The sequence below is a fragment of the Cyanistes caeruleus genome, chromosome 1 (assembly GCF_971803275.1).
Source record: "Cyanistes caeruleus chromosome 1, bCyaCae1.hap1.1, whole genome shotgun sequence".
Lineage (NCBI taxonomy): Eukaryota > Metazoa > Chordata > Aves > Passeriformes > Paridae > Cyanistes > Cyanistes caeruleus.
Genome location: NC_141701.1, coordinates 29061413 through 29085328, shown reverse-complemented (window position 1 = coordinate 29085328; position 23916 = coordinate 29061413). Strand labels below are relative to the sequence as shown.

General features: G+C 39.5%; 1 protein-coding gene and 1 long non-coding RNA gene across 5 annotated transcripts in view; one reads left to right on the top strand and one right to left on the bottom strand.

Annotated features, from left to right (window-relative positions):
- Window positions 1-850: 850 nt before the first annotated feature.
- On the top strand, window positions 851-21464 carry LOC111924614 (uncharacterized). Its single transcript, XR_002861742.2, has 2 exons — window positions 851-1430; window positions 17793-21464. It is a non-coding gene; the product is annotated as an uncharacterized LOC111924614 (long non-coding RNA).
- The window catches only part of PAG1 (phosphoprotein membrane anchor with glycosphingolipid microdomains 1), a 104661-nt gene continuing 101568 nt past the window's right edge, over window positions 20824-23916 (bottom strand). For all 4 annotated transcript variants that reach the window (XM_086884028.1, XM_086884049.1, XM_086884058.1 and 1 more), the window contains one exon: window positions 20824-23463. In XM_086884028.1, the coding sequence (XP_086740154.1) occupies window positions 23113-23463 (351 nt within the window). In that variant the 3' untranslated portion in view covers window positions 20824-23112. The remainder of the gene's footprint in view (window positions 23464-23916) is intronic.

Below are 23916 nucleotides of genomic sequence, written 5' to 3'. Positions count from 1 at the left end.
AACACCGAAAAGCCCCCGCTGCTTACACGTCGGAGGGTTGTGTAAGACTTTCGGCTTAAAAAAAAATATCCAAATGAAGCCATTGTAATCTTCCTCTGTGAGGGGAAAAAAAAAAAAAAAAAAAGTTCAGAAACTTTCATACAAGAGCTCAGAAATCGGCAAACGTGCAAAATGACCCAAACTTGGATCTGTCACACCTCATGATTGTTGAGCTAAAATTGATAACTAGGGGCCCTCTGACGTGAACAGCTTGTAATCCAGCGGTCACCTGCTTTACAGGCACAGTACAAGTGTAAACGTGTACTACTAAACACGCGGTGGGATTTGAGTACAATACACATAATGTGAATTACAGTCAAGGTCGCAGCTAATGGCTGTGGCAAGTTCAATTCAACTGCAGCAACCCCCCTGGGAAACAGGAAAAGGTCTTAAGTTCCATGTACTAAATCTCACTCATTTCTCTTCCGGGAGATTAGGGCTTTGGTTTTGTTTTCAGAGGGAAGATGTTGTAAAACAAAAACTAAATTTTAAAGTGTTGGTGTTTTAAGCATTTTTTTTTTGGTGATTATCTTTTCAACCGTAATGGTTTGGCTTGAATTTCTAAGTCTTTTAAATTAATTTTTTTGGTTTCTAAATGGTTGGGCTCTGTTTACAAACACTTCAGCTCTTCTGTTCTGCTGGTTTCCTTTGATAGAGGTGTGTTGTATTTTAATGTATGATTTATGTAAGCAAAAAGAAAACCTTGTGGGTACTAACATGTTACTAAATACAAAGGGTTCAAGTGTTTGTAGAACAAACTTATTTGTGTATAACTTTTTTTTTTTTTTTTCATTTGAATGAACTGTCAAGTCAGGCTTTAGTGTGGGAGGAATGGAGCAGCAGGAAAGAGCAGAGGGAGAAGCCAGCATGACTCTTCCTGAAGGCTTTTTGTCCTATTGGTATTGAAGATATTTGGCCAAAATACAGTGACAATGCACAAGTTTGATGCAGATGGCAAGATAAAGAGTCTCACTTGAGCTAGAGTTAATGAAGCATCTACAGCCTTGTCTAAGTTAGTCATTTGGAACATGTTATTTGGATAAACACGAAAGTGGAAAATGAAGGCAGAGTGAAGCAGCTCAGGGAACCACAACAAAGAAAAGAAGGAACAGGAATGTCAGAGGATGGGTCTAATCACAGAGGAAGGACAGCAGAAGAAGAGTGGAAGTGCAGGGGGATCAAGTAGTAGGAATGGGAGGCTGGGCCAGACCCAAGGCAATGAATAATAGCAGAATTGTGTATGAAGCCAATAATTTTGTTTCTAATACTTATTTCTTCAGAATTTGTCCTTGAACACAGCTCTTCTTTATGGGTAGCTTACTGTGACTGTAAGAGAAGAAGAGGACTATCACCCTTCTAAAAGAGGCTTGGGATAATTACACATGACACAGGTAAGTGTACTGAAGATACCTGATACAACTGTTGTTAGAAGTTTGGATCATTTTCCCTTTGTGTCTCTATTTCGTGTTCACATTGCTCATTGGGCTGCTCAGTCCACCTGTCTGCAAAACCTAAACTTGGGAGACTTGGGACCTAGATTACCATTTTGTTCAAGTTCTTATAGAATAACAGCACTGATTTTAGTGGAGAATTAACCTATTCTGCCACGGAGCAGTAGGTGAACAGCCTGCTACATGAATTGTTATTTTGACTGTTTTAATTTTAATAACTAAGTAATGTAGCATAGTTCTTTCAAAAAGGAGATTAGTTAACTGACACTACCTAACCTTGCTAGTTATCTACAAGTAGATTACGGAGAATTATACTCCTTTGCACATGCATTTTGCAAATGTTCTCCTCGTTGTACCCTTTATTTTGCAAATTGCAGACATTGAGATGAAGGGTCTATAATTTCCTAGCTTGCCTTTCTCTTGAAACACTGGTGCTGCACTGGCACACATCCACTTTGCTGTGACTTCATTTGAATACAGCAAATTCTTTATTATGATGAACAAAGGGTTGCTCTCTGGTCTGCTTTGAATCTCAGTCTGTTCGTGGAGATTAGTGGGTTTTGAGCAATGCCAAGTCACTAAATATCTCCGCTTCACTGATCTCAAAGACATTAGTGACAATGGATTTAGTAGTCATTTTCATGCATGTTCTTGCCTTTGAATGGATAATACCTTAGTAGTTCCTCTTCCCATTGCTATTTGATTCTCCATTTCATTCAGAAGGGTTTAAATTCAAAACTTCTCTTTACTCATAAGTTGTTGCTTTGAGATACATAAACATATTTATGGTTTTAATCCTTGAAGACAATTCTCCTTCACCTCTTCGCTTTTATTTGCAATTTGGGGTTTATTGTCATATTACTAAGAAATACCTTGCGGCTAAACAATGTCTTATACTGATGTTTATCATATTGCTTCTGGCAATACATAATAAATATAATAATGTTGTATAATAAAGCAGGATCCTGAAATGGCAAATTTTAAATTTTCTCAAAGACTGCTGTTCAGCTTTTTTCTCTTTCCTGAAAATTTCTGAAGGAGTATTACTTTATCTTGATATACGAGACAGAAAGTGATAAACCCTTAAAAACACTGGGTTAAATTTTCCAGAAGTGGACAGACTCCAAAAGCCTTGTGTTGCTGCCAGATCAAGCAGTAGACTTCTCTTATAGTTGTTCCAGGAAAAGAGCAATTAATCTCCAAAGCTGGGTTTTGTCTCAGAAAAGGGATGAGCACAGTGAATTCCTTATTAAACTAAAGGAATTTACTAAGCCGACTTCCTTAAAAGACTAAAGGCCAAAGTGTTCAGAGCTCAGTTTACAGAAAATTCAGATCAACCAACACAGACGTCTTACTTACAATAGGTAAGTATTAAGAAAGGGTGAAAAAAACCCCAAACAGACCTTGGTGGTAGTTTCTCTACAATGAAGTTGCTCCTAGTTCAGGATTTGGCTGTTGTAGTCCCAATCCATGCACACCGAAGAATATAATTTATTCATAATATCTCAGAAACTTTTTCTATGTGAATCTTTGAAGATTTTTCTTACTCAGTATCTATACCTGCATTCCAAAGGCCTGTACTGTCCTCTGAAGTACAAATTCACACTGATGAATCCAGTGGATCAGCTAGGGCCTTTGCTTCTGTACGTAGCACACTCTGAATCAGCAACACAAAACCAAAGTGGGTTGCATAAAAACATCTCAAGAAAGCTGTGTCATTGCTGTGCTATGCTCACAGCAATAAGCCACAAAGATTGTGTTTAGGGGGAGCAGCCTGCCTGAAAGAATTGCTGTCACTTCTCTTGCTCCAAGTGCTGGATCAGCCTGAACCTAGAGCCACCAATAACTTCCACCTGCTGTTCATGATGTTGGTCAGGAAGGATACCTAGCCTCAGGCTGTTAAATCTAGGGCAAAGTTTTACTACAGGTGGTGTCTGAACTGCCACCCAGCAATGTGAGGTCACCCTGCCTCATCACTTGTCCAGGCGTGTAGTAAATCTTGCTTGATGGGATTTGTATCATTATAAAGTGTTAAAAAACTGGCTCTTGTTTTTGTACTCAAATAGACATTTTGCTGCAGTGTGATCCAGGTCTTTTCTCCTCAGGTAACCACCTCCAGCTCTTACCAGATCCAGGCTTTCCACATACCCATTTTCAGTTGTATTCCACAGGGATCCCATCACCTTTACAGACTAAGTTAAAACATCTTCCAGCTGTCAGCGTTTTCATTCCAGGTAGAAAAAACACAGACCTCTAATGCCTGTATTCTCATCATGTTCCAGCCACCTTGATTCTGGTGTTTTGACCTGGCCTGAAGATGCTAGTAATGGAAAGATATATTACTGTTTTGCTGTGTTTCTTCCCTCAAAGCGTAATTATAAGCCACAAGTTTTGCACACAGACGTGTACCAACAGTCACTAGGCCTGTAGAAACTTTTCCATTGATCAGACTTGAATTCCATTCACAGTTACAGTCAGGGAAGCAGCTTCCAGTGCATGCACAGAACATTTGCTTGATAATAAAGAATTTTAAAACCTGCCCATGAAACTCTGTAGTGCTAGATGAAGCCAGAAGGATTGTTACTGTATTTGCCCAAAATTCCCACTGCTGAAAAGAGCAAGATGATTGAATAAAAGGCAAGATTTTCCAGTTTGCCTGTCAGCAATTATGAGGAACAGGAGATAATGAGGAAAAAACTAATGGCATTAATTTCAGACCAGAGTGGGAAAAACAACCAGTGCATGGTTCATCACAGGGCTAATACTTTACAATGATTGATGATTCTGTAATCAGAGCCCACATAGAGAGAAACATGCTGTAAATTAAATGGAGTATTTCACAAATGGTTTGGAATTGTAATGCGATGATCAAGAATTTGCAGAGAAAGACTTTACGACCCTTTATAACAAGCTGCAATGCTTCTAACAGAAATAATTAGGGTTCTGACAATGTATTTGTTTGAATGAAGGATTGAGTTTGACAATAAAAAATAGCCTGTAATCTGCGTGTCACATGCGGCTTTCTACTGACATGGAGCCTCATGGTCTAGTGCACTAGCATTCACAGCAAATTAGTCTCAGTTTTACTGTATTCCTTAACCACACTAAGTGGTACCTAGAGAAATAAAATTATTTTACCAGGTCACTGCTAATTGAATAGCTCTTAAAACTGAAAAATAATAGAATGATTCAGTGGTAGTCTTCAAATAAGTCTTAAAATACATCTCACCATGGTTTGAACTTTCTTTTTTAGACTTAGTAGTAAGAAAAATGGAGGAAGAGAAGGAGGAGGAATCCATTTTTCATTTTCTCTTTAATTTTTGAAATCCCGAGTTTGGCAGGCCACTGGCTGCCTCAAACAATTCACTGCAATTCCTTCCTGGAAAGCTTCCTCCTCTCCAGAAGCAAAGCACCCCTCTTAGCTTTCCATAGAAGAGGAAAAGTGCATATTGAAAGTTATAGCGTTCATTTGGGGACCTAATTAGAATTCTGGTTAGGAAACTGAACTAACATGAGAAACCATGCACCAAAAAGTCCATGTCAAATTAAGCTAAACAAAACAACCCTTCTTTTGGTCAAATTCATCTATATCCAGCACATGGGCAGATCAGCCATACAGCACACACAATGCCTCTGACACCTCTAGGAAACACAGGATCTGTTGCAGCTTTTCAAAAAATTTGAGTTAACCATAAAGTTTTGGATATATCTTTCCTAAGTTCCACATAGCCTATGTACATGTTCTATTTTGGAAATCCCACGGGCAGTAGATTCTTTCTAATGTTAGGTGTCACAGTGCAGCTGACCTCTTTCCTAAGGCAGTCTAAGGTGCTCTACAACTGCCACTTCTCAGAGGCCCTGAACACAGTTTTTCAGCAGCTCATCAGAGAACTGGATGGTGTTATTAATCATCTCTTAAGCAACTGATAAACAGAAAGGGATCTTATATTCTGTGATGGTTTGTGTGATCATACAGTCTAACAAAACACCATTTATGAGTTACTGAACACTTTTGGAGGCCAGCCTAATTGTTTCAGATCCAGAGGAAGGTAATTCCAGCAATGACTGCTTTTGGGCATTCAGAAAATGCTTGCAGAGAAGTCTGAGTCTCTGCTTATGTTGGGACAGTCCTTACCACTGGCATCCATACTAGTGAGAAATTTATAAGCCTTGTTAATACCTTCTTTTTTCCTTCTGTTTTAATAATGATTAGTACCAAATTTCTTAGCTCTTAAGCATGTGACAGGGTTCTTGTCCACTTGTGGTAGCGCATTTGAGTCGGATTTTTCACTGACGCTGGGAAGGTGTGTGTTAGCATGTGGAGGAGATGAGACACCTATTCACAACAGCTGTGTTGCTTGGCTAAATTTTACACCAGTCTGATTATGACAAAAAATGAAAATGTGTCTGCACAGTAGCTATCAGCAAGGATTTCAGTGGCTCTCCCCAGGCTTGCAGGAATGAGCATGTGCCAGCTGTGAAAATGGGCACAGCACAGGGTGACACAGCTCCTGTCTATTGGTCTCTGATTTTGATCATGGAGCTAGTTGGGGGAATTGCTATATAACTGCATTATTCAGTGCTTTAAGTATTTTTTTTCCAGTTTTTTCCCAGTACTATTCTTCTGCAAAGTTTTTCTCTTGAGTCTCCCTTGTGTTATGCATATGAACTTGCATGCACATGCCAGATTGTTTGGTGTGTGTGTGATGGGGGGATGCTGTGCTGTAGCCACGTGCCAAGCCATCTCTGAGGGTGAGGGTACTGACAATAAGAGTGTTCCCCACTGCTTGTTTCTCCACAGTAGCAACATCACAGTAAGATGTTGTATTGCTTAACCCACTCCTACAAAATTTGAATAAGAGTCAGAGAACCATTGGTTTTGTCCTATGACCATGTGGCCCTCCCAAGTGTGAATCAAGTACGGGAGATAGACCTTTTGTGGAGAACATGAAGATGTAATGGTACAAAGTACTTCCATCCCCTGTTGGCTCGCTCATGTGGCCAGCCACACATGGTTGCCCCAGAAAAACAGTTTCCAGCTACTGCACCAAAAAAGTCTCCTTCGAGTACTAAAATCAGTGGTCTCAGGCATGTTGGTGGCAACAGCAGCTGTGACTACAAGTGAGATCAGCAGACCCAAAATGGAATCTGGGCAGCCACCAAAGCCTACTCTAAAGACACAGAAATTAGAGAAATATTTTCAGTTCCAATTTTACACAAGTGAAACAACCCTTTAAAATTTAATCCAAGGAGGTACCTACTATGCTTTTGACTTGTCATGAGTGTTTAATGCTCTCATGACAGTTACAGGCTAGAGACAAATTTGAGGGGTGTTGAGCCAACACTTTTCACACATATTCCGTTTATTTACACTGCAGCTTGTTTTGTACATTGCCTACAAAATTATGCTTCATTTCATAGAAGAAAAGCCTGGCAACACAAGGGAAATTGTTGTAAACAACCAGAGTGAACGCTCCAGCCTGTGTACAATAGACATGCTAGAACTCAAAATAGCACCAGAGAAAAAAAACCAACCTCCCTTAACAAACAGTAAGAACATTGTTTGTTTTTAAGAAACACTGAGCTTTGTTTTCAGTTTCTAGATTAAGCCTAATTTCCAAAAATGCCTTTGTTACTCCCTAAACCAAACTCAAGTTGGGAAGCATAGTCAGTAATTATTTCAATTAAGAATGTACCGTCAAAAACCCAAGGGTAGGAATGCAAAAAGTGAACAGTTGTTCAAAATCCAGAGCCTCTTCCTCTCCCTATCTTTGGCTCTTTTTTTCCCCTCAGGTACAGAAATTGCAGCTTTAATGAACAGCAATAGAAACTGAATTTCTGAGGAAAGCTAAGTTCAAAATGGAGAGCTTTTGGCAGCAGTCTCCCTCCCCCTCTCTTTGAGATCCTTAACACGTGCCAAATTTTTCCTCTTAATGCTTGCCAGGGCTGTTGAATGCTGAAGTCACCGTTTTGAACTTAAAACCTCCCAGAACTCTGAGACATCTGTATGGAGGGTGCTTGCTGCCCTGCATATCTGCCAGAACCCAAGACTGAAATTCAGCTTTGCAATCTTAGAAATGAAAATTATCTCAACTGCATTCTGTCTTCCATAATTTCTCTTCCCCTTCTGGCTCTTCCACCCCATCAGGCACAAACAATAGAGTTTCTTACACCCTGCAGTACCCACCCTCTTCCCACTAGAAACAGAACACTTGGCAATCTTCCTGGATGCCCATGCTGGTCCAAAATTGTCTCTGGGACACATGCCTTCTTTTGTGGTCACTGGCTGAGGGGTATGGCCCTTGCAGAACAAATATTACTTGGTAAAATGAGCAGGAACAGAAGTTGTTCGCTCATGGCTCTTCCTCTAAGTGGATGCATGCTGTATAAACAGTAAGTATGCTAAAGCTGTCCAAACCCATGGATTCTGGGGGTTGCCTCTCTTCCCATCCTTTTGCTACTGAATTTGTTCATCAGAGGCAGAAGTTAGTTAGGGAATTAGGCAAGTTTTTATTTCTGCCCCAACAGGGAGTACAATTTGTAAATGAAACAGCCCTGAGAAAAGCTCTGAGGGGGCCCCAAAACCTCCATACAAGGAAGTAGAGCCTTTGAAGTCCTGGACCCTATGGAGACCGCTGATGGATTCAGAGCCAATCATGCCAAGGGCTTGCAGCTTTCTAGGGAAAAGAAAATATTTTTTCTATATGGTGAGGAAAGGCAAACGTGCAACAGCACTTACTTGATAGGCCTTAGGTGTCAAATCCACAAGCTGGGTGTAGTAACATGGCAGATGTTAGCAAAGTCTGTCTGATGAAATTCCTGTAATTTTTTCGCCTACCTTAAACTATCTCTGTGTCTGTGCAGAATAAATAGCAAGAACCCCTTGTGATGTGATAGCATTCTCATTCTTTTCCTTTGTTGCAAATGTACTTTACAGAGGAACAAATTAATTAGCTTAATTGTGAATTAACTACACTTCAAATGGCACTGTGTGGCTGTCAGTGCTGCAACTTTCTTCTTCTCTTGCAATATCAAATTTGCATGTGCATCGCTGGAGACAAATCATTCAAGGTCAGTTTCTGTTATTTCTGAAATACCAGAAGGAAATCCAGACTTCAGTGTTATCCATAAGAGATGTCCTGGCCTGACCAGATATTAATCTCAAACGAGTTCAAGCACTCCTCTAAATCAGTTCTGAATGCAGCCTAAAGTGTACCCAGCACTTTACATTAACCACCATACTATAATGGAGATGACACATGCTTTAAAGCGTTGGATTTTTGCAGATTTGCCAAGAGGGCAGTGGTGCACAAATAGAGATGTGTTTAACTGAAAGGACATGTGCTCCCCATACGGATGTGGTCATGGTTGCTTAGCCTCTGAATGAGTTCATATTGCACTTCTCCAGAAGAGAACATGAGCTAAGTATTTCTTCGGGCTAATTTTTTCATGCTGCAAATATTAGTTGTCGTTATCTCACCCAATACACAGGTTTCAAGACACAAGATATCAGAACATACTGGAATGGTTTGTGTCTATGAAAGATGACTGCCAGGAAGTACTTGCCTATCCTACACTGGGTGAGAAAACCCTTAATATCATCCTCTGTGTTCCTCAAGCAGTTTGTTCTCAGTAGAACAATAAGCCTGTTGGAGACTCCTTTGAAGTCACCTAGCTCCATTAGTGGTGCAAGGGACCCAAACACTCAGCTCTTATTTTGTGGTAACCATCTAGGGCTATAATAGCTTCATGAGTATCCTCCATACATGTTAAAGTATTTTGGGTTTGTTTTTTTTTTCAAAGCAAACAAAGAGTTGCTCAGCTTGGGTCCAAAAAGGAATAATTTGTATTTTGAAGGGGTTTATTTATTAAGAACATGTCTCTACAGCCACCCCAGGCACCAAGATAGTAATTTTGGTTTTAATATTGTCATATATGTGGCTGAAAGGTGCAGGATAACCCCCAGGCCATGTTCTCTTCTTGAAGGGGTTCCTCTTGCTGTAGCACCTCATGATGATATTGCCTCTAGCACACACATTTCCAGTGGGAGAGTTCTCTCTTCCAAACTGTCTTGTTCTGTGAACCACACAACTGACCACAAACAACCTGAAATCCTTCTGTCTTGAGTTTCCAGCCAATTTTCACTATAGGCCATTGCTCAGACAATTCCAAATGGAAAGGTGCATATAAAGAGCTTTGACAAGGGAAGTTATGTGATCTCAGACCTGTCTTCTCCTCTCCCCTTGACACCCATGCAAACACATAGTTAAGGAAATACACCCACCTCCCTTTATCTCTGCTTTATCTCCCTTATGTGGGGTAACTACCTGGGCCAAACCGCAGTGTTGGTGCAGAGATACACGAGTTCTGTTTCATGGGCTTGCTTGGTTCTGTGCAGGCATGTTAGCTGAGGCTGGAGCTGTGCTGAGACAGCTCAGGGGATGTTACCCCATATGCCAGGGCTGACTATATATTCTGGTGACAGCAGAAGCAGGCTGTGCCTGGGATAGGAGGCTTGCCAGACACCACATGTATTGGAGAACACTGTAGATGAACCCAGGATGACCTACTGGGAATTTGGGAGCCATTTAAAGAAGTAATCTTACTGTTCATAGTATCATAAAAAACCCATTACAGTGAAAACAGAGAATGGACTTTACTCCTACTCATCTCTTTGCACTCATCTGCCCAATGAGTATTTTAGCTGCAAATTACAAAGGACAGGATCCTTGTCATCTTATCTTTCCACTTATCAGTCTTTATAATGTCAACTGCAGACATGTCACAGACGAGTGGCAATCAACATCTTTCAATTATGTACCAAACCTTCAAGTGTTACCTCAGCTGCAAAATCTGGAGAGAAAGAAACCTCAGATTTACAAATACCTTCACATACTTCATACATAGGTTTGTGCTATTTTTTGTGCTTACAACTACTGAGACAGTTTCTCTGGGCAAAAAACCCCACACCTGATCAACCAATTAAAGTCATTGCAAATAAGGTGACAATACTACTTTTCCACAAAAATCCTCTTATTTTGGTGAATGATGTGAATGAGGATCTGCTTGAAAGAGTCCAATGAGATAAGGCTTTGTAGGGATACAAGAAAGCTGATTGATACTCAAGCTTCACCTCCTCCAAGATCAACAGGGGTCCATCTTAAGGAGCAGGAAGTCAGGCAAAAATGCCGGGAAACCTGCATGGATGAACAAGGAGCTTCTGGCAAAACTAAAACACAAAAATGAAGTATATGGAAGGTGAAAGCAGGGACAGGAGACCTGTGAAGGATACAGACTCTGTCCAAGCAGGCAAGACACAGGAAAGCCAAAGACCAACCAGAATTAAATCTGGTGAGGGGTGTCAAAGGCAACAAGAAGGCTTTCTGTAATTGTATCAGTCACAAAAAGGGAAAATGTGAGCCTGCTGCTGGTGAAGGTGGCAGGGGCCCTGGTGACAAAGGACATGAGGTACTGAATGCCTTCTTCACCTCAGTCTCTACTAGGAAAACCTGCCTTCAGCAATCCAAGGACCTGGAGACAGAGGGACAGTTTGAAGCAAGAAACACGTACATGATGTGGAAGAGGATCAGGTTACAGAATACTTAAGCAAACTGGACATGGACCCCAGTGGGATACACCCGAAAATGCTGAGGGAGCTGGCTCATGTCATTGCATTTTAATTATCTTTGGATGATCATGATGACTTGGAGACATGCATGAAAACTGGGGGAAAGCAAATGTCACTCCTATCTTCCAAAATAACTCGAAGGAGTACTCAAGGAACGATGTGTTTTAAAGACAAGCTACCGATAACTCCTCCCCAGCCTGCGGCAGCCTCAGCTCTCTAACCTGGAAACAGCACAGTGCTGGTTCTGCTGCTGCAGAACTTTGAACAGCAGCTGTTTGCTTCCTTCAGAACCCTCCAGACTTAATTTTGCCAGATCCCCTTTTTCCTTTGTACTTTGCTGCTGAAAATAAGCTGCAGGTGAGAAATTAGAAAGACCTTTGAACATGAGTTTGAGTGCCAACCTTCAAGAATCTGCTGGACAAGGATTGGCTCTCTGCTGGCTGACATGCAACATAAGTACAGCCTTAGAAAGTTCAGCTTCATGTTTATTTGTTTGCTTTTACAGGTCCCCATAATTTTCCAGAAAAATTAAGGAAAGAAAAAAACAGTGACTTTTAGGATAATCTGACTTTTGTAGCTCAGCCAACCCCTTAACAGAATTTTGTGGCATAAAGGAAAACCAGAATGTTAGCCTTAGAGTTTTGTCCTTGCCAGATTTTAAGGACTGACTACATAAATGTGGAGCATGTATGTGGTTTTCAAAATAAGTGACACAAACTTTTTTGCATAATAGAAATAGCTCATCAGTCCAAATTAGAGATTAGATCTTATTTTTATTTCATCTTGTGGCAAACTGAAATCCTTAGTAATAATGATCCTCGTTATTATTATCTTACATTATCCTAATAATGCTTAATTACATTAACTGATAATGGGATTTACATGCCATTTCAGTCACATCTGTAAATATGCAGATCTTGACTACTTTGGTCAATAAGCTCTTTAGCAGGAGCTGTTTCAGAAGAATCTATTGTAGCTCTAATATGCTTTCTAGCACCACGACACACACAGGATCCCTGTTTTCTGCCTGAACTGACAGTTCTCTGTTCTTGCCTATCAGTCCTTCCACAAAGGCTGCACAGAAATTCCAGTCGTGTGAGTTATACGAAAGGTCAATCTCATTTATATAATAGCCAGCTGAGAAGAAGTAGTGCTGAAGTATCTTGCCAGCTCCAGTGCTAGGAAGATCATGTCACTGCAGTTTTGGGCTTTTGAAACAAATCTGTCAGACACATTTTCTATAAAGCAATGTCAAGCCACTCTTTAGCTCCAATGCTTTCTAGTTCAACATAATGCTATGCTCCACGAACACAGGATGAACTGTGAGTCTTTGAGTGAATATGTGCCCAATTAAAAGTAAATTGTCAGCCACACTTCCCAGGGACTAATTCTATTTTAAACACCAGGTGTCACTGCAGTATACTCCTGATTCCACACCGAGCTCCCATTAGGTTAAAGCTTTACTTTTATGTGATGTCAAAGCTCATGGAGAACAAAGATGCTTGTACTTTCTCTTCCCAAGTGTCTGCATGCGGCTATATGATTAGCCAGAATCTGGGCAAATTGTTCAATATTTCAACCAGACACGTTTATAGGTCTGTGTGGCTGGCCTCAAACCTGAAGCTAACCATAGTAATAGAGCTATTTTATGGCTGATAACAACTGTTCAGAATGAAGAATTTAAAAAAAATAAAAAATCTATTAAACAGTTTTCTTGATAATAATGCTGCGTGCATTTTTTTGCCCCTAAGAACAGCCCATATTGGATAATATTCAGCAGTTACTTAATAAAAAATTTCTATCAAATTGCAAATTTTGCATATTTTGCAACTTCTTGGCCCATGAACAAATATTCAGTAAAAAACAATCGTCTTTTACACTTATCAAATCCTGAATGATTTTGCATACAAAATATTCCTTATTTTTCTCTATTGTTTTTCTCTATTATTCTTTATTTGACCTATAACCTTGTATCTTTTGAGTATTAAAATATACTTACCAGATAAAACATTAAAAAACCATTACTTTGACAGTGAACAGATACTACTCGTCAGTCTCTAATTTCTACAGCTTCTCAGCTTGGCCTAACTAATCCCTGTCTGCACTGTGAATTTTCCAGGAACCTGTTCATCAGTAACTACTTAGTATTAAGTGGGTAAAGCTGCTCTTTTCCTATCTGTAATTAAAGATAATAAAGAGGAAGGTGCAAGTCATGGAGAGTGCAAGCCCCAAAGGGTTAGGTACTATTTTAGCCTCATGCCCTAGTGTACAAAGGAGCCTTGTTCCAGTGAAAAGATGACATTTCTTTGTGTTAGACTTACATGCAGAATCTGTGTTACATATTTAGCAGTGGTCCTAAGTCACTTGCCTCTGAAATGCTTCAGGATGCTCTTAAAAGTATTTCTACACAAATGAGTCTTGCTACTGACAGCAGTGCAGCAAATGGATGGGGAACATTACCTAAAGAGCATCTATAACAAAGGAAAGGGAATCAAATGCCATGGCAATTTCAGAGGATAATCCACAGGGCTGGTAATTGCAACTTTAAAAATGCTGAAAGCTGCACATCTTTGAAAGGCTCAAACCCAATATTCTTACCTGCATTAAAGAGCGTAGTGCCACTACATTCATGGCAGTCCCTGCTTTAGTCAGAGACAACTTATAATTGGTGCTGTTGTGTACATGCTTGACTCTTGACAGGATTGTGGCTTTGGGAGGAGTAAGGTGCTATATATCACAAAGAAGTCTTAGTAGTTCTTGTCAGATAATGGAATCAGCACAAAATTCCCAGAACAAATAGAATTCTGTAAAATAACGCAGGTTTTAAGACCTGCAGGATGAAGTGACTGCAAGGACTGAATAATATATTTGTTAACAAAACAACAAGAAGAGGCACAGGTAAAAACTAACCAACCAACCAACCAACCACTGAACAAAACCACTAAAACAAAAGACAAAGCTTATTTATTGTGGTTTATTCTGTCTGGCTATTGAATTTATATATAGATTTTAGTCCAATGAATTTTGCCAGGATTTTTGAATTAAAATAATTTCATTGTAATGTAACGTGTTTCCCATTTGACATAATTTACATGTATTTCCGATAAATTCAAGAGTTATTTGCAAATATAATAACCAGAGGAAATGGCAGAGTCTCTTTTAAATGCTTTCAGCTAATACAGTACAGAATCATATGATTTTTTTTCTGCATATAAACAAGTAAATATTAGGATACTACTGTACATAAATAAAACCTGCATTTTTTATTATTGACTTATGTTCTTACTTTTAGATAACTGCTTCATATGTTCATGTAGCCTTTTTCCCCCAGAAATATTTACATAAAACTTGTCTACATTTACAGTAAATAACCATAATTGCCTACTGTGCTTTCAGCAGCCAAAAGCTGAATTGGCTATAGAAATATCTGATGAAGATTCTAGGAACAAAGGTATGACTAAATGACATCAATTTGTGTATACTATTACAAAATATTGAGAGGAATTTAGTGGCATTTGTTAATTTACAAAATGCAATTTAGTGTTGGATCTGAACTGCTCTAACAGTAGGACAAACCCTGCAATTACAGTTAAACTACAATTTATGGAACATACATTCTGCAAAACAACAGTATTTGAGTGTTTGCAGTGGTGTTGATGAAAGTATTTTGATTTCAAACAGGTAGCAAGCCAAATAACCCTTCATGTAGCAAACAAGCCCTAGTAAATGCCATCTCAGAAGCCTGCATGCTTTGACTCCAGGTGCATATGGCACAGTCACTGAATCACTGAGCTGCTCTCACTGCCTACAGAGCTTCTCTTCTCAGTATGTTCAACTCTATCCTCTCTAAGATAGCCAGCTCAGTTCTAAACCTCTCTTTTCACAAGCTCATACTGTTTTGAGGATTTTGCAGTTCTGTGTCAGTGATCAGAGACTCAAATAGTTGTTTCAAAAGAAAACATTTTTTACAGCTAGAACACTATGTAAGAGAATTTTGCTCAGAGATATTCCAGTAAGACATATTTTTTCCATTACAAAACAATAGATAAAACAACTGTCTGTATTTACAAATTCTTATCCGCTATCTTCTTAGTATGCAGTGTTCCATATGTAAAGCAATTTTATGCTGAAGCTCATATAGCACCCAATTTTAAGTTACTCTTATTGAGGCATGATTTTAATAACTATGGTCATAATTATCCATATAACTGACTATTTTTTGTTGTTCTTGTGGAAGTCATGTCAATTCACTAATATAAAAGAAAGAAAAGACATTTCACTGAAAATACAAACAAAAGTACCTATCACTAAACCAAACTTCTAAACTCTTAGGGCCCAATCCTGCAGCCTTGGCTCATGCAAAGAATTCTATTTAAATAAAATAATCCAGTTAGAGCTATTTTTTTGTTCATTTGGGTTTTGGATTTGTTTTTTGTAAAAACCCCATATGATGCAAATCAAGATCTACATATGGTACTTACTTTAGTGCATTTACATTTGTCTATGTTGGGTTTCTAATAGAACAAAGAAATGTATTTAGAATTTATTCATTTCAGTTCTGTTGATACAGAGGCTTGATAAAAGATAATCCAATTGCATCATGGTTGTGTGGTGCTGACTTGCTCCCACCTCTCTGTATATAGGGAATACTGAGAAGAATAAACAATGTTGTCCATCTCCTGTGCAATTCATCCCTTTACTGTAACCTTTTCTGCTTTAAAAATCTTTTGAAACAGGTTGTCTGTGAGATGGGGGAAGTGCAAATTCAACTTAGAAACTCAGCTATTGTTACTTTACCTCTTTCTTCCTAGCTGTGCCTGTCTTACCCTGACAGTGGATGCTTTTTTGTGGGTCTGAAGGTGGGCTCTCAGCACACTTCCATCTAGAAAAACCAGTTAGACTGAGGAGAAGCAGCTCACATGCCCTTCCTTAAGTTTATGGGGTTGGGACTGTGAAGCAAGGGCCATTCCTAAGTAGTCACTGCCACAAAGATAAGATGAAATAGGCCCTGCTGGGAATCATCAAGGTGGTACGTGCAGAAACTCAGGAGCCACCACAGTGGCTCATTGCAAAGACCTGTCGGCTGGTAGGACGTTCTGAGGAGACTGGTTTTGTGACCTTTCTCAGATACAATGAGCAAATTCCAGTATCCTCAGACAAGTGACAAAGCAGGTTCTTGTGCTCTTAGATGTCTCTAATAATACATATAAACACTGTGACACTTCACATCCTATATGTATCTCTGAATGTCATGTGAGTGCTTGCAAGCTACAGAATTTCTTGCCTTGAAAGAAAGTGAAGACATCCACAGATGTCCTCCAGACAGGATGTGACTACCTTGAAACATCTGACTGAAGTCCAGGCTCCTGAGTCTCACAGGCCCATTGAAAAGGTCCCAGTCAGAAGTGTTAATGTCATGCAGTTTCTGTCCCCTCTGTACAACTGTCATATTTCACTAAGGACACAAGAGATACTCAGGTAGTGACAGCTGAACATAGTGAGGAAAGAGCAGTTCCATAAATAAGAGGGTAGTCTAAATCCCACCTATGCTGAAAGTTAAAATATGAGTTAAAATTGTTCTCTGTTAGTTAGGAATTGAAAACATCAGTACTTCACATCCATCAGTGGGTTTGTTTTTTTTAGTAATAAGATTTGTAAGGTTTAAGCCCCCTCCCCAGTATAACAAGATTGAAAGGACAAGAGTTGGTTATATTGTCTTGTAGTGAACAGGAGGCATTCTGAAATCTCAAATGAAGCATTTTGAAGGCAAGTGATACTTACATACCTTATAAATAATCTAAGCTGATTGTTGCATTATCATAAACTGTAAGAAATAACATAGCTGTTTTCTAAATGAAAAAAAAAATTTTGTATTTTCTGTACAAACACATGCTAGTTAAAATTAGCCAATGAATTTCAGAGACAAACCCTTGTCAGACTGTGCTATTACAACAATAAATGAACACCAGAAATGAAAGCCAGTATTTAGGAGAGTGTATAGCAAGAGAGCACCACATACAATAGTCAAGTGGTTGTGCAATAACAGAGAGCATCTTTACCTTTACAGAAACATCCATATTTTTAGGCACTTTGCTATCATATTTCTAGTGACTGTCCTTCTGGCCAGTTTAAAACTGAAGGCCTCCAGAAACAAAACCTCACAGCTTGTGAAAGCAGAACTGTAAGATTTATGTTACCCATAGACTGGGCACAGACCAATGGGTATGTAATAATAAACAAAGATCATCTGTGCATTTCTATGGAAGTTGAGGTGCTGGAGCTAAAATATATCTACATTGTGTAGACACTCTTGCTGACCTTTGGATTATATGTGAATTAAGTTTTATCAGTTAATCAATGGGAACCTTGTATTACAAATAAGTTGCCATCTTTCTGCTCTTCAGGAGACAAGAGCAGTGACTACTGTATGTCATATCCTAATGCACTCCTGGAAAATCACCACATAGGAAATTAATTTGTTTAATACATTTTGTATGCCTGGGATATTTTACACTGACCAACCTAAGGGGTTCTCTCTCCTTGAAGAAAGAGAACCCTATATTTTAATGTGATGTTCCATTTGCAGCATTCATCTTCAACATAATCCTGAACACATGTTGCTTGCCAGCAAGGGGTATATATAATATATATATATATATGTTTTCTTTTCTGAGGCTGAGATCTGCTCTGGCAATGACTTCAGCCACCACCATCCCAGAAAAGATGCTACAACTCAACTACAACACCAGGGTATGAAATCGTATTAACAATAATTATGTTCCCTGCTCCCAGGAAGAGACCTGCCCTTGAAAGTCTTCAGCACACCACCAAAAGAGCATCTGTCAGGCTAAGCATCTTTCTGCATTCTTCTATTTTGTAGAAGACTACCACACCAAATTACTTGTGAGGCATGTAAGAGCCTTATTCAGGTGTACTCCAACCTCAAAAAATAAAACTCATCTGAAATAAATGGTTATTTGCCTAAGAGCAAAAGTCCCTCACGGGAGTGTGGTCCGAATTAAAATGTTCATTGCAGAAACAGATTTCTTACAGTCACATGGCAAACAAATGTATATGCACAATAGGAGACAGAAGAAGGGTTCTTGAGCTGGGCTATGATGTTTCCAGTCCCACAGTGCAGAGATGAGAGTCATGTCGCCTGGCCTGAATGGCTGCTTTTAAACAGCCGTGTCCCAGCCTAGGCAGGCCTGTCACACTGGTGACTCTGGTGACTCCACTCTGGCTCTGGTGAGATGAGCAAGAGTCAAGGCAGCGCTGTCAGCTTTTGTAGCCAAGAGTAGCACAGTTAACGCTAAGTTCTGGGAAGCAGACAATACCAGAGAGAGCACTCTGTGTCACAGCTTTACACGTCAGCTTTCAGAAAGCACATGCAAACCATTTATCCAGCATCTTATAAAAGCACCATTGAACGGTTGAACAGAGAGCACCACGTATACGGAACTGTGTTCAAAACAGCGGACAGGAGCTGTTCAGGGAGCCATGGAGAAGCACGCAGCCCAGAAGCATCCCTGCAGGATGGATTCCTTGAAGGCACGATAGATGAGGGCTTGGAGAACAAGGCAGCTGGTCATCAGCCAGTTGAAACTATGGGGATAACCCAACTCTGAGTTAGTCATGAATATGAATCCCCACACCTACTCGTCCCTTACTCCATGGATCCTGCTACATGTAAGCAAGTCTGCAATTTATATTAATAGAAAGACTGAAGCAACGAATTGTTCACAGTTGACATGAACACCACCTCCCTGAATGCTCACTATTGTAAAACCTAGTTTCTTCAAAAGAAGACAGATAATTCTTATTGCAAAGCTTAGTCATCATAGCTACATTACTGGGCTTTTCACTGGATGTTTGGGAGTGAGTATTGCTATTGTAGGGCTAACTGAGGTCCAGTACATTAAATGTGTCTTTATAAAGATGTTTCCAACTTGGAACAAGTAAACGTTGGGGTTGTCCCTTTGTACTTTTGAGTTTAACACATGCAGTATGGAAGTACTAGCTACTTTGTAGAAAAGGCACTCTTAACTGATCTAACTGTGGTAATTAGGTACATGCCTGTGCTACATGTATCTGCAAAGAATTTACTTCTGTCTGTGGCTGAGAAAGTTATTCTACACTATGGTAGAAAAGGATGACTGGTTTACATATTGGATTAGCACTGGTTTAGGTATGTGGTAAGAACAATGCTCATGGGAGACACAGATTCATGGAAGAGATGTCTGAACTGCATTTCCTATTTTCTACCAGTTCCTAGAGAGAAAACAAAAAGACCTTTTTACTAGTGCAGTTGTATTCTGTTATATATACATACATATATATATATATATACACACACATTATATATAGTTATATATAATGTATATATACATTACAGCTTCTCCTGGCCTTACAGTGGCAATTTGATGTGAGATCTTATTGTACAGTTGTGCCAAAAAAAGGAAGCAAAGAAATAGGCTGTGAAGCTTCCCCAGAAAACATCACCAGGTAACCAATACTTCATTTTGGATGTTGACATCTTCTTTAGGGATATGGTGAAAGAGTTAAAAAGAACAGTAAAGAGACAAGTAGAAGAGACTCCCTTTTCTTTACAGTCAGATTTATCTCTTTGGGGATTACTGCTGGAAAAATCTTTCTATCAAATATATTAATGAAAAGGAAGCACTGACAACAGCCATAATGGAACAAGTATTACTTCTGGGAAGAGGGAACTAAACCAGAACCTTGATTCTTTGTCAAGAAATGTAAATACTTACCAACCTCAGACTGAATTCTAAAACATTTTCCTTTACCATTAGACTACATAATGGAGATTGCAGGGGAGTTACGGACTCCTCTGTACATCCTTGTTCAGGAGGATAATTCTTTTTTGCAGCTTTTAAGTCCAGTGTATGTGGGTCTCAAGGCTGAGGGCAGGATCATATCCCAAAAGCAGCAATCCAAAATGTGAACTGCTTCTCCATGAGACTGAGGTCTGATGGACCATTAAAAGGCTGTGACCAGCCTGAAAGTGATTTAAAAAGGAAAGAATGTGCCACTGCCACAGGACTGCAGACATGGTACCAGTTCCCAGTGCAAGGCTGTATGAGACAGATTAAAAACAGAAACCAAAGAAAGAAGAGAGGGGGAGGAAAATTCTTCTTTCACTGTGAAAAAGGGAAGTCTAGGAGGTCTCAGGAGCAGTTGTCAGAACAGACAGAAGAAAGGATGGAAGGACTTGTGTCCCTTCCTACAAAGCACCATTTCTGGTCTGGCAACGAAAGACAACAGAATGACTGGACAGTCCTATACCATCCTTTGACCTGCTGGTCTCAATGGGGGTATTTCTAGAGTGATGTTTGCTTTTCTTTTTATTTTTTTTTCACCTTAAAATTTTACAATAAAGAATTCATTGCTATTCTTTGCTATCAACTGACATTATCTCAAGATATCTTTGAATTGGTCTTGGAATTGAATCTAGTGAACTTGGCAAACCTCGTGTTCCTACTGTTTCTCCAAAAGCAGTCATCCATGTATAGGGATAACTGCATCTTGAGATGTATTTGGGAATTTCAGGAGTTGAGGTATGCCTGCCACTAAGCTGCAGGAGTCAGGTTGAGGACTACATATATAAACTGGTACCCCTGAGCAAGGAAGAGACAGCAAACACATAGTTAAAGACATTCTCCAGACTTAGCACAACAAATCTTCTGAAACATGGTGCATTTTATCTTTGGCCTGAAACAGTGTGAAGTACGAGAGAACATTCAAAGGTAAACTTCATGAATTCACATTCAAGGAAACAGACACAAGAACTTTTACAAAGGGAAAAACTCCAGAAAGCAAGACCACAGTCATCCTTAAAAAGCACTGAAGTGGAAGCAAAGGGTTTTCTGCAGCTGTCAAAACATGGCAGCATGGTCAAGATCAGGATGGACATAGAGTGGTCTGAACTGCTTCTCCTCCAAGGAAGAGAGTTGTAGATCGAGTGTGCTGCACTGTCACACAAGGCCAGGATCCATGAAGTTTGAACCACCCTGTGGGCAGAGGCTGACTGCACAACTGCACTGCTTCTCAGAGCTGTACTACTTACAGGCAAAGCCTGTAAATCAGCACGCTTCTTTCAGTTATGAAGCTATTTCTAATAAATGTGTGTAACCAGATCTATGTTTGCTCTTTATAGTACCATGTCAGGTTGAGCACTGACCAAGGATCCGAGAAGGGCTCAACCTTCAAAACCCAGTACCAACTGAGCTGAAAGTAAACCTGTTTTGTTTACTACAGAATAAGTCAACCTCAGTTTATGTACTGTTTATTTTGAATTAAAAATAAACTGCTTTTCAAGCGCATGCCAGATATTACGTATGTGAATGTTTCCAAGTCTGGACTATAACTTATACTTGTGTCCAAATTACAAGTGTATGCTTATATACATGGGGATATGTGCACATGCATGTCACACAATGCTAGTTCTTTCCTGCTGGACTATTCTTGTACCATTGTACTATTTATTGTATTATTCTTGAAGAAAAAAAGTACCAATCCAGTACCTGCGTATTTCATCTAAACACTGTACTTTGCTTTTCACAGTAACAGAATAACTCAGCATTTTTGAAAAGCCAGTGGCTTTCAAACTGCTTGTCAGAGGCCCAAGAAGGTCTTGGTTGCCCCTTGTTCTGCCTTTTAGCAGAAGAACAAAGACGACCAGTGGCTATACCAAACTAAATCCCACTGTCTCTTTTGCCTCTTTTTTGCCCTTTGGCAGTGTTCTTTAACACAGACTCTATGATTTTAGCTTAAAAACTGCAAGGCATGTTCCATATCCCTGCTCAAGGAGACAGAAAAAGCCAACAAAACAACCCCAAAGCAATTTTCATTTATCTACTTTTGAAATAGGAAAAAAATCTTAAAAACAAAACCAAATAAAGCCCAAATAAAGAATGGGATCCCTCCTGTTACAAACCCCAGTAAGTTAATCTACAAAAACTCTGAAGATGAAAAATATGTTGTAAAAAATAAAAATATTATACACTCAACACAGTACATAATTTTTCCTATATAAGAAACTAGACAAACATATTAAAATATTTAAGTCTTTAAAAAGGGCAAAATTCTGCAAAAAAATTACTCAACACTACTAAGGTTAGTCTACACATTATGCCAATGCATTCATTTGCACAGCTTTTTGCAACATGACAATGGTCTGGGGTGTGTATGTGTAGTTGTTTGTGTCCGTTTGAGGGAAACAGTGCAAGAATGCTAAGGGTGACCACTGCCATTTTAAAGGGATATTTCACAAATAATCAAACAAAACCCCTACAAATACCAGTACACATCTCAAATACTGCAAGTCACATTCTACAGCCCTTGACATTAAAAAAAAAAAGAAAAAAGAAAAAGCCAGCAGAATTAATTCAAGTACATTTGTAAGTCGGCCCCTTGTGAACTAATGCTGTTTGCACTTTAGTTGCAGTGAAAGTGAACAGAGCTCCCCAAAAGACTCAGAAGTGAGTGCATCTTCCCCAGCCCTGCAAAGAAAGTCTGAGTTGAGGTACAATTATCCGTGGTTTGCTCAACATTGTGGATGCCGAAACTTGAATGAAAAATTATGCTTGAAAAACACTTTGAAGAAAATGACATAAAATAATCTCTTAAAATGAGAAGCTAGTTTTGTGTAAAGGTAGTCTTTTTGGTACATAATCCTTTCAGGACGACAAGCATGGTACTCCCCAAATTACATTTGCCTTGGAGCTAGTAATGATAAAGAAACCTTTACATTGTCCTGGTCATCTTTCTGACCTGACGTACCCTTTCCCATGAGCCTTGAACCACCACTCAGAAAAACCAGCGGCTATCACACCCTGGCTGAAATATACATTGCTTCTTCACAACTTGTGTTCCAAACTTAGCTTTGTTCCTCAAAAGGAAAAGCACTTCCCTCTCCATGTTTCACTTGTCCTTTGAAAATAACAGTGGGGAATTCTGCTGCCGGAGTAGTTAAAGTCTGGTGAATTCCCTGTGGTGCTGCAAGTCCCCTATGCTCTCATAGTCATTCTCTCCTGAAAGAGCAGTGTGGTTTGTGTTAGGCACAGACAAGGTCCTGTCTTCTTCTTGGCTCACTGACTGGATAGCTTCATAGTCCGGCTCCAGCTCCCCATTTGGTCTGTCCGCTGAGTGAGGCACAGTGGTAGAATTTAGGGTGTTTTCAAAGTCTTTCACACTTGCATAGAGGCCACTGCAAATAGACGGCGACCTCTGAGATGTGATTTCTTGAATGCAGGTGTAAGGAGAGTCCAGTGCCTTGATGGCCTGTCCCGGCTTACTCACCGATGAGTACATGGCTGAGATCTAGGAAAAGGAGACACCTGCTGAGTATGAAGCATGGCATAAAGCTTGGCCATCAGTCTGTACCCTTGTACTACAAGGATGTTGGTTATTTAAGGAAAGACAAGATCCTCTGATAAAAAGATATCCTTTCTAAAAGAATATGATTTTTCCCTTGAAACAAATATAAAAATTATTTCTTACAAATCCTTCTTTTTCTAGTATGCATTTATAAATTGGTTTTCTTTCAAAAAAAGAGTGCTTTATAAAATAATTTTGTAATGTAAAACTTCCTTGAATATAAAACCCTGGCAAGAAAATTAGAACTGGGGAAAAGGAAACGGCTTTGTGACCAGGAGCTCTTGAAAGTTTTGCTGTGGTCCTGGAGTCAATTTGGACTCAATAGGGAGAGAGGCATCAAAAGGAGGATCAGATTGAACTGCTGTAATGTAGGAGAAGGATGCTGTCTGATCCTTA